This window comes from Leguminivora glycinivorella, chromosome 17 (assembly GCF_023078275.1).
Source record: "Leguminivora glycinivorella isolate SPB_JAAS2020 chromosome 17, LegGlyc_1.1, whole genome shotgun sequence".
Classification (NCBI taxonomy): Eukaryota; Metazoa; Arthropoda; class Insecta; order Lepidoptera; family Tortricidae; genus Leguminivora; species Leguminivora glycinivorella.
In genome coordinates, this window is record NC_062987.1 from 13,756,314 (window position 1) to 13,768,529 (window position 12,216).

At 36.8% G+C, this 12,216-nt stretch overlaps 1 protein-coding gene across 1 annotated transcript in view; it reads left to right on the forward strand.

Moving 5' to 3' along the window:
* Positions 1–3,075: 3,075 nt before the first annotated feature.
* Positions 3,076–12,216, forward strand: part of LOC125235229 (amyloid-beta-like protein) — a 349,914-nt gene continuing 340,773 nt past the window's right edge. The window contains exon 1 of the mRNA XM_048141716.1: positions 3,076–3,212. Within this exon, the coding sequence (XP_047997673.1) occupies positions 3,147–3,212 (66 nt within the window). The 5' untranslated portion in view covers positions 3,076–3,146. The remainder of the gene's footprint in view (positions 3,213–12,216) is intronic.

The window sequence follows — 12,216 nt, forward strand, 5'->3', positions numbered from 1 at the left end:
AAATAGAGAAACGTCCTGCGATATGGGATATGGCAAGTATGACATGGCTTTCAGTCAGCCTGGTTGACAAAATTCGGTGGATGTAAGAACTCTACTGACTGAACCATGGCGGTCGCGGCAACGCGCGTTCAACGCCCGGCAAGCGCGTGTCATGTGAACACTATACAAAAATTTAGCGCGCGTTTAACGCGCGTTGAACGCTTGTCATCTGAACGTACCCTAACTTGGCAGTTAAGGGGTTGAAAGAAAATGAAATCGGCCACGCCACTATCGAACCCATATCCCATTGTCGACTTCTACGACACCCACGGGAGGAAAGAGGGTGGTGACATTCTAAACCCGTCACCACACAGGTCTAGTGCAATATGGACTTTTATTTCTGAAAATCTATTAACATTTTGAAAAAAAAAATGTTGAAACATAGAATTTTCCGTTCGCTTTCAGACAAAAAAAAAAAACTAAATCTAAATCGATGTTCATCCGTTCGGGAGCTACGAGACATACACACACACAGACAGACAAACAGACAGACAGACAGACAAACAGACGGACAGACAGACAGACAGACAGACACGTCAAACTTATAACACCCCGTCGTTTTTGCGTCGGGGGTTAAAAATAAATATGTCCTAAGCATAAGCGACTCTATTTGTATATTTGGTTTGCGATAATTGTCTTTGTAATCCAGGGAGGCTATTTGATGATAAATAGAGTCGTTAAATTACGATTATGACGTTTTTTTTAAAGAAAATGTGTCATTAAGTATTAACGATGCGGTCTCATTTTGTTCTTCTCAAGATAGAAAAGCGTCCTCAATGTTCTCATACTTCAAGTGCAATAAACGAAAATTTGACTCCGAAAATGGAGAATTTCGATTTCCATAGAGAACAGTGCAACGGGTTAAGAAAACCACCCCTTTTTTCCGTGGGTGTCGAAAATGGGATTGTTAAATTGTGGCTAGGCGAAGGCTGGCAATGGATAATTTCGTTTTCTTTTCACATGCTCTGCCTACCCCTTCATGGGACACAGGCGTGATTGTATGTTGTATGTACATTCCGAAATTCATGCCGAATTATGCGATTTTAGTAACAATCTGATATTTCCGACGACTATTTGATACGTACGAGTATGCCCAATGAACCTTATTGTTCAAAGGCAGTGCCAAAGCCAAACACCAATGTATGCGTCGGGCTGGCAGTGGTATTACTTTACGAAGCATATTTGGTTTACGACATTTCTTTCTATAGAAGGCTATTGATTCTAGATAACTTATTACGTACAGGGGTGTATGTCCCTGTCTTTGTTATTTGACCGGAAAAATTATCAAGGTTTTACTTAGCTTTCCTAAAAATGCTACTTTTGCTTTTGTACAAAAGATACGAGTATCTTTGTTATTTTTTTCTCGTTTTACATGTTTTTTGTATCAATAAAGTGTTTTACTACCAGTACTACTATTTAGAGCCCTTTATTTAGACCAACAAGAATAGTATTTGATGATTACATCCACAATATCCTCATCCTTTTATTTAAATACACTTTTGACAACCTAATAAAAACACTTAATGAAAAAGTATTTAAAATAATTAAAAAGTTCTTAGGTAAAGTTTAGAAGAAACAAAGGTAAATTAATTTTTGTCATTTCCATATAAAAGTATCGGAAACTTTTCAACCGTTCTTAAAATTATAAACTTTTTGTTACAGTTCCATTTACTAAATAACTACAGTAACTTTAAATCGAAACAAGTAAAAATGTTCTTGGACCCCAAATTCCATCATGATGCAACAAGTATTAGTTTTCTAAGACAAAAAGACGGATAAATTGCCCCTGTATGTAAAGTACAGTGATCTGCAAAGTTATCAATGAATTCATCTCAGAGCATTATCTATGGAAGTCATTCATTCAGACTGGCTCGATTCAGACTGGTCTGTCGAGTGAAACAACTTTTAGTGTAAGTTTATAATATATAATTATATATTATTTGTATGTATATTTGTATTTATATTTGTGTATAAGTATATGCGTAATGATATGAACGTATTATTTATGTATTATATTGATTGTGAATAATATTGCTCAGTTAGTTGTCATGCTTTCTAAATTTATTTTTCTCACTGCACCCACATTCGCGAATTTCTAGTTGGCCCTATGGTTCACTTAAGGCATTAAGTCCGCCATTTGTACTTTTTTTTCAATTGTACAATAAAGTTTAAATAAATGAATTATATGTATTGTTTTTTGTATATTTTATATGGACCCATTGTGTCTGAAATAAAGTGAATTTATCATTTATTTATTTATTATTTAACATTCTCCATCCAATTTCGCAACTTACTGTACAAGTGTAGGTACCTACATACAGTCATTTAACTGCATGCATATGTTGTAAACGTTATCTCAAGGATGGCCAAATTCAGTAGTCTATGCTGATTCAGCCTTAACTAAGCAAGTCTATTGTTCGTTTTCCACTGGGCAAACTTGGTCTCTGTTTGTTGGTATTAGGCACATATTAAATTTGCTTAGCCAATAGGCACCAACTGGCATCATAAGCTGAGAGCCCGCAATGCTATTTTCCTTGTTACCATACAATGAACTTCATACATTCAGAACCAGTATTAATTTAAAATTAACCCTTGTGATTGCCAGGCAAGACAATGCAATGTTACATTTCATATTCCATTTTTTCCCCTAATGTCATTCAGGGTGACTCATTGCATTTAATTTGCACATACGTTGCTCCCACTCGCACTCCCACTCAAAAATATCATTCCGTCCGCTGTCCTGCAGTTAGTGGGCAGTGAGACCAGCGAACACGTCGCTATCAATTAATCCTGTGGGTACTCTATCACACTCGAAATTCGCATTGCTTGTCAAAAACTGATGCATCATCATCGGGAAATCCGGACAAAGCCAGACGAAGACAACATTCGGGTATAGTTGTAGTGCGCGTGCGTTATACTCCCACGTGCGTCTCTTTCCCTCCTAAGGCGTGCGTGCCCCGTCCCTCTCTCTCCCGGAGGGTCGATCTATACGACGCTAGGTACGGGTACGGCATGGTGCTGTACCGTCGTTAGTACGCAGGTTTCTCGCGTCAGACTTGAACGCCAGTCGGCAGTTTGGCAACGGAACGCTCCTCGCGGCCGCAATAATGTCGCGCGCCGTGCTTTTTATTAGTGTTTTTACCATATTTTTGGACGTCCTCCATGCTGGCCAGGTGAGTAGTATATATTCCTACCTTTATTCTGTGTAATTTCTACGTAATTCTGTGTCGGCGAAAGCCGAGGCCACTAAGTCGAAAATCGATTGGACGCGTTCGAATTTGTTTTCACGTCGGGTGTAAAACAGTAGCTGAAAGGAGCCGAGCGATTGATACAGGCGCTTCGGGCATTAAATTCTTGTATTTTACAACGTTGTTAAAGAAAATAGGAGTTATTTTTAAGGAAAAACTTGAGGCAGATTGCGTAACTGTTTAAAACATTTGCCATTGAGCAAATTGCGTCTTTTTACGAACTTTTTATTGGAGTTAATTATTAAATGGTTATTAAATATTATGTCCTTGCTTAGCAAGTATTGTAGTTAGAGCAGTAATCGCGAATAATTTAACGCTACTATTTAACCTCAATTGGCAAATTTTGTTGAAACTTTAATGAACAACAAAATGGTTTTCCTTCTCTTGTTCACTTTTAGTTTAATTAACATACTTATTGTCGAACTACCAATCTAAATCAATTTAACTATACTTAATTATATAGTAGTATATGTATATGTTATCAAATATTTACATATTCAGAAACATTTGTGAACTAGACGGCTCTACGAAGATTGGCAAGCTATTTAGATATGTTTATACCTACCTACTTTATAAATAATTCAGACATCAAACGTTTTTTACGTATTAAACTGTGTTCAAAACGTCTGCACTTTCTACGGTAACATCAACTGCCCGACTTTCATCGGCCCGTAAAATAAAACAGCGATGGGCAATATTTGTGGCATTCCACACGTAAAAGGGTATTTCTTCTGCATCTGCTATAAGGACGAATATCTGTTGAAATTCTAGATGAAAAGATTCTTAGTGTAGTTAAAGGGGATGGATCCTTTTAAAAGGTAAAGCCACATATTTGACAATGCTTACAGGGTAGAACAATAGCTTCAGTTTATAGCGCTATATATTTAATGCTACCGTATCGTTTAACTGCTAACGAGATCTTTGGTTACAAACGCGGGAGGGTTGCCTGAGAGATTTATTGTTTCACTTGATTTATTGTTAAATATACCGCAATAAAAGAAATACAAAAGATTGAGGGATATCTAAATAATTGTAACATTTACAAAATGATTGTTGAAGAGATAAGCTTGTATCTATTTGTTATATCGTTTCATTAATAATTATTCTTGAAACGTTTGTGGTTTTCCAGCAGCAGTACATGGACTAATGGTGCTCCCACACTGGCTGTTAAAAATGTTATATAACATTATGCGACATCGCTCTCCCTGTCACAAAATGTTATATATAACATTTATAACAGCCAGTGTGGCAGCACCATAAATCTACATAAGGATCACACTTGCTCCATCTTCACATGAAACTTAAGAAATCTTCTCTGTTGGAAAGCTACATGAATAAATCAGAACTTCGAACTACAAATATACTGAAAAACCTTTTTGATACTGTACTAAATCTTAACTTAAAGTTTCGTGTTAACTGCTAAGCCAGAAATGGCTTTTTGATCGGATTATCTATTTAATTTAAGTATAATTAGTCTTACAGTATTTATTATACCACGTCTTTAGATTAAAAAAAAAAACATTTATAAATACAAAAACAAAAACTTTATTTCTGGCCGGGATTCGAAACCCTGACACCTGCGATGTGCTTGCGAACATTAGACCGACCTCTTACAGCCGATGCGCAGTCGGCGAAATTAACGACCATATTTTGCGTTTACTAACGCGAAAGAAAAACGTTCGATGAAATCTCGAACATTCGCGTTTTCCGGGATCTAAGGCTAAGCTAGGTCGATTTTTCACCCCCGAAATCGTTTCATTTCATTTCAGCGAAATCGTTAGAGCGGTTTCCGAGATCGTCGGTATATATAAATAAATAAATATACAAGAATTGCTCGCTTAAAGGTATAAGATATTGAGGTCTCAATATTTCGACGTTCTTCAGTTTCCCGTGATCATGATGGGATCTCAATAAAAATCAAAAAGGTAATCACGATGAAACATTTTAAACTCGTACTGAAAGTGGAAACCACACTGACAGTCATACTTAAAATGTTATACCTATTCATAATATCGTGTGATGTGACAAAAACAACATGATAGAATACTATCAATATCATGATTGAAGATGATGATATTATGTAAAATTTTATAATAGCCAAACAATGTGGAACGTTTTGCAAAAATCACGACATTAACGACTGAGTGGTTTGAAGAGCCTTTCAAGAATTGACATCGATGGCCAATTACAACTCATAATCGTTCTTAAAAGTATATAAACGATTAAAAATCGACTTAGCTTCCCAAAAATTAGATTCCTTTAGTTTACACAAGACTCTCAGGCTCGGTAATTCTATTACGTGCTCATGAGGCCGTAAATGAAGCCTGGAAGGAACGCTGCCAAGTCTTTTAGTCTGTAAGCACCCTAGCCTCGCGTGTAGCTTACCTAATTTATTGTCTACCTCGAGATTAAAGGCAGTAGGTGGAGCTTTTTACGTAATAGATTGGTACTAACTTTATTATGACGTCATTAAGAGGCGTTTTACTTGCGAAAAAAGTCGTTTTGCGTCATTGGGTTCCAGCCTTATGGTATAAACATATGATAGGTACAAGTTTTAGGGCCTATTGAGTTGAGTCAGGAGGTTTTTCAGCGATAAGTCCAGTTCCATTGGATTCTGTCCATGATTATTGGGTTCTCAAAGTTCAGCAACGCATAAGTAGCTCCTCTGATATTGCTTATGTCCAATTGCCCATGGGCGGTGATGACTGATTTCCACCAGGCAGCTGGTCTGGTTGTTTGCTGCATATCATTAAAAAAATCATGAAATTATCCATAGTGTTGACTACAAAAAATCCTTATGCAATGAGCATAGGACCCTCTCGCTATAGAAAATCACGAGTTGAGTCTCGGAGAAAAGTTTTTGTTTCAGATGAAAAGTTACGTAATTAATGAAATATTAAACATCTAATTAGTGTGAAAGGAGAGTAAAAGCTCGAAATGTGTATTAAATTGATTCATGTCCCAAAGAGACTTTGAGTATACGTAATAAAAGGAGACGAGAAGCTAATGCTATATGATGAATATCTGATTCACATTGTACAGTTACCGGTAACAACATCGCGTAAAAAGAAGAAAGCCGCAAAAATATCTGACAAAATATTATTTCAAGAACCATCTGATATTTATGCAGTCACATTCACTAGACATTTTACTCAAAATTGAAGCTACAATACATCATGGAGTACATTACAGTACCTAAGCTTCTACAAGTTCGATAATTCTATCAACTACTTCACAGATTGCAACGTCTAGGACTCTAGGAGCATTGCCAACCAAGTTGCGGCCAAATGTTGTCAAGTACAACCAAGTGTTAGCAAGTCAAGGCACCCTCGTCCGTTAGACATAATTTATTGCCTGTGTGGAAGTTAGCACGATTGCTTTCGGTTCAAAAGAGGAAAACAATGAGAAACGAATGCGCAATGCGTAGAAATACTTTGTCAAGTACTCGGGAATTTGGGAAAGGAGTTTCAAGTTTTCGGATTGGATTCTGTAATATTTTGCTCAGCTTTGAAGTTTCCGAACTTGTTTTGGATTGGTGTCAAGCATTGAATGATGAAATGTACAAGAAATTTTTGGGGACCTGAAATAAATCGTCTCTTTGCACTGGTCTTTGCAATCAGTGCGATTGTGACAAATGCGTTTGAAGCATTATTGTCAAACTCTAAATTGTCCCTATCCGGTGTATCCAATAAGATGATTAAATATCGTTTTGTTTCTTTGAGAACTATTGGCATCGAGGATCTGTTGTTGGATATCATATAATCTTCCTTGTTCGAATTTACCCAGTACTCAAGATGCAGTTGGTTTACCCTTGAGTGATTTTTCAACCATCATATGACACGGCCCTTTATTCTATGGGTTCTCAGCGAAGTAAACGAAGATTCAAATACTGCGACACTACAAAAATAGAAAACAAATATTCAGAATCGTCATAATGCGGCTAAGAACAGTGATACAGCAGATCGTAAAAATCGACGCAGGCAATAATGGCTACTGCTGCCAAGTAGAACGCCTAGGTAGCCTACTTTACTCCGTCCCTATGGAGATATAAAATCATAAGTTCTGACTTCGAATGTTGTAGAAGGTGGAAAAAATGTTTTATATAAGGATTTTGGCTTCGTTCGCTTCAATTTTTGCGTCGAATTTTGCTTCTGTGTGCCAATTTTATTATTGGGTAATCGACATACTCTCAAAAGGTTTTAGCTACAGTGCGTGAGCTTTCATAAAATCATAATTCATATTTAAGGTCCTTCGGATTTTAGAGCTAAGTCAGTGTCCACTTTACAATTACGTCCGAGTTTACTTGGTTTGGTTCACTCGATGGCCTTTTTGAAATTCACAGGCTGTAGGTACTTATTGTAAATGAAAGATAATGCCGATAGTAAAGATAACATCGATAATATCTTAGTTTGGCACACAAATTTTGCAGGATATAAAATGTAGTTCAACATATCACTCATTAAAGGGATGCTGATGTTATTAATGATACGAGAATACTAGTGTTGTCTCTCTGTGACCACCAAGCGGAAAATCATCAATGAGTTGGACACTGCATAGATCAAAGAAACGTCGTGGGTCAGTCCTATACATATTATACAAACCCTACACGAGCGCTCAAGAAGTAGGCTCTTATCTGTATGTGATGTAAATCTTTTGAGATTTGTTCATTCTATTCTACTTAATGCAGCATAACCGAGAGTTTGTGAAGTGAACCTAAACAACTGAATGAATGAATAAAGCTTTATTATATTCCATACAGATTTTTTTTTTTTTACATAAATAATTTGACTTTTTTATTTTTATTTTTTAACTAACATGCTTTGTTGTACATAACAAAAATTTCGTTAATTAAATTTATTGATAAATATTAATTAATTATTATTATTTTTTTTTTAGAGAATGTAATTCGAATATAAATTAGTAAGACATTTGAATAACAGCATGCAATATATGTTTTATATGTGATATTTCAATTGGGTATGTATTTTGCTATAGATTAACTACAAGTACTACAACTAGCCTTATACATACCTATTATATTATACATAGCCGTTAAAGTAGAACAATACCATCAGATTAGATACCTGAACATTTTATAACCCGAGCAGGCGAGCACTGATATTGCGTGATGGTGTTGATTTAATCGCAGACTACCTAATTTCGGCACACATTAACAAGTGAGTGTGAAGGTCGGTAAAGTACTTAAAATTATAATTTAATGAATTTAGCTTGCAGTTACTCCAAAAATGTGGCGGCGGCGTTTGTATTAATAGATACACCCAAATTACGTAACTTACACCCCTTGAGTTGCAGGCGTCCATAGGTTACGGTGACCGCTTTCCATCAGGCGGATCGTAAGCCTGTTTGCCACCGACGTGGAACTTGTCAACTGGTCATATATACCATGCAAGTAAAGTTATATCCGTTATAGGGCATATATGACCAGTTGACCACACATGTTGCATTATTTTTATCTCTGATATGCCAGACGAAATTAAAGCAGCTATAAAACGCATGCAACAAAAATATACCACGATGTGTATTTTTGGAATGATTTAAAACGAAAGCGATCATATAAAAGTAGTATGTTTAGTTTAGACTACATTCATTCTTAAATAACGTTATAGGTTTTACATTATCTAAAAACATTAACCCCTGAGATTCCCGTTTATCTAAATCGAAGCTCAGTCTGTCGCCTACTTTAAAAGACGTTAAGTCAGCGCGGTCAAACTGTCCAAGTACATTTTCAATTTAAATACAAGTCCTTAGAGAATTACCGTCCTGAGAAATTCCAGCATCGTTTAAACTGTTAGCTTTTTTGGTATTTTCGTTTTGCTTTTACTTAGGGACTTGGACGTAGTTTTCTGGGATCGGTGAAGCTGTGTCGACTGAGATAGCTCATTTTATTCTTGGGGTTTGAAATTTCTTTGAACAATGTAAAAATGGTGAAAGTATAGCGAGAGTCTCTGTATGAATAATAAAGTAAGATACTGTACTGCGTTGACTGGGGCACGTGCAATTAATTGTGTACAGGATGGAACGCTCCCGTTTACCATGCCGTGTTCTTCTGGACGCAGCAATGAAGCAAAAAAATACTAACAAAAATACTTCTGTAGCGAAAACAAAAAATACCAACTAGACTGAGATATCCGCTACTATTTTCTGGACTGTTTAAAGTCCATACTCTATACACGCTGGTGCAGAGAGATACAAAGCATACGGAAAAAGAATCCAAATGCAAACGGGAAATGTCGCATTTTAGGATTACCTCCTCTGACCTTTGTAAATCTGCCCAAACTATCCCGGCTTTGTTCAAAGGAGGATTAAATCGAGAAAAGTGAAAGAGTACCTACAGTTTTTAATTACCGCCAGGCGTTGGCGTAAAACAAAGAGAATATTCTGGATTTAAATAAATTTTCGGCCATTTTCGGGGAATATTCGACATTGCCGGGAATGCCGGGGTTGCGGTTGTAATGGTGCACCCACACTGGCTGATACATACATATAATCACGCATGTATTCACATAAAGGGGTATGCAGTGCACATAGAACTACTCAAGTTTCAGTGCCACTTTTGCCAAACAACTAAGGGGGTTAAAAAACGAAATTGTGACATTGCAGTGACAGGTTGCCACTGTTGCCAGCGTCTCGCCTACGCCACATTTTAACCCATATCCAAAGAATAAAATACTCACTAGGATATTCAACAGTCGACTTCTACGACACCCACGGGAAGAAAAAATATGAATGTTGTTGCTGGCTGATATAAACGTTACATAGCACGGTGTGTCAGGGAGAGCGTAATGTCAATGGTCCCGTCCCTATTACACCGTGTTATATAAAACTTATATCAGCCAGTGTGGGAGCACCACAATGGCGTTTCTTTTTGAGGTTTCGGGATTCGGAAAGGCTTTGGCCGGGTATTGTTTCTAAATCGTTATGGAGTGCTTTTGTATTTTGAGAGTAGGTTCGGATGTTTTTAGGATGAGCGGGGAGATTTTCTTAATGGTGTGTAGTTTCAAGTGGTTAAATTGGAGATGTCATTTTGACGAGACTTTTTCTATTACCATTTGATATATAGCGTTCCATGCTTAAGGAGTCCTTTTGCTTCATCTGTAAAAAGTAAAAGGACACATTCTCGGTGAAATTTCCGATGAAAAGTATTATTATTATTTATTTTTTCTACTCCCGTACTGTTATTCGTGAGTTACAAGGTCGTGCATAGAACTTAAAAACCCTACATAAAAGATGTCAGGACAAGTCTATCTAGTCTATACCCTGAAAACATTTAGTAGAAGTAGCACGATATAGCTGTTACAGTTCAGTAAATACATTGCTACCAACTTAACAAACCAATTCGCAGAGTCGAGACTCCTTCGTTTTCTGCTGCGTTCATTGGCGACGCGTCGAATCGCATTCAAATGTATGAGAACTCGATTCAACTCGGCTCGATTCGTCTTAGTGGCCAGGCTTCAAAGAACCATACCATAGACAGTTTTATTTTCATGTTTGCACTCAAACTGCATATTCAAAATGGTAGGCGGTCCACTAGATAACTAAGATGACTGAAAGTAGGTATTTGTTGATTTATAATTTTCTTTCAAAATAAGTGCTTGGTCGTAGAAAAAGTATTGTATGCAACGGTGTTTAACTGAGTCAAAAAATGCTCGTGGCGTCTTTATTAACAATTTTCGGCTTCGCCTCAAATTGTTACCCACGCCACTCACCTTTTTTGACCTCTTTTAACCACCAGTTGCATAAAATACTATAACCAACCTACATTTACAGATAATCCAGGCATGCAAGTTATGGGTTACAAACACTTTAAACTAACAATAAGCTTATAACTAAAATCAATTAATATTAATAGATGTGGGAGTGGATATGGACTTGAGGTAGCGGGCTGCAGTGGCTAGGACCTTAGGCTCTGCGAGAAAATGTCAAGAGCGGGATTATGTAATATTATTTTATTAATTTGGTTAAGTGCAATGACTAGTCATTGGTGTCATTGTACTGGTCCTGGGTATTAGGAACAGAGGTGTAATGCGAGGTCTGAGAGTAGTTCTAACAAACCTTAAAATAATTAGGAACAGAGGTGTAATGCGAGGTGTGAGAGTAGTTCTAACAAACCTTAAAATAATGAAATGTCCTTATTCCACTTGAAGCTTAACAGAGCTGACATTATCTGATCCGATGTCATATGTAGGAATTGTAGGACCAATATCCTATATGTTAAAGGCGTCAGCATTGACATTCTTCCTACATCCGATATCGAATCTGATAATGTAAAAAGTGCTCTGAGCCCTTTAGGCAAGCAAAGCTATACGTCTCTGCTAGCTTGCTTCGTATTTTAACTATTTTAAGAACAATGATTTCTCAGTTTATATTAGAACGGGTACGAAATCCGACAAACGGTAAACCGTCGGAAATCCAACACAACGGGTAAACTCAGGACAAGTGAGCGGTCTGGCAGGACCTGGCTTAGGCAAAGCCTCATTCAGGACGAGTGATAAGACTGCCCGGCGGATTTATATTGTTCAGATTCATGTGTGGAATTGTGGAGTGGGTAAATTATTACATAACTAAGCTTTGCATACGCAAACATATTTATTTATATCCTCATCTTAGTACTAATAGCCGAGAGTTTTCAAAATAGCGAAGTTTTTACATTTCTCTTCTTACTTATCGACATTTTCTCTTTCCATAAGGCAAGTTTTCTTATTTTCTTTGGAACTTTCGAGACCTTTGCAATTTTTTTGTAACTTTCCGCAACTTGGACGTCATTACCAAATTATAGGTCTAAAGGTTCTGATTCGAGTTTTAATTTTCTTTCTTTCATATATAATTACGATACGGATCGGATGTTACGTTTTTCCAAAATTCTCATAATGAACTAGTTCCATATCGTATAGGTATAATAGAAGACATT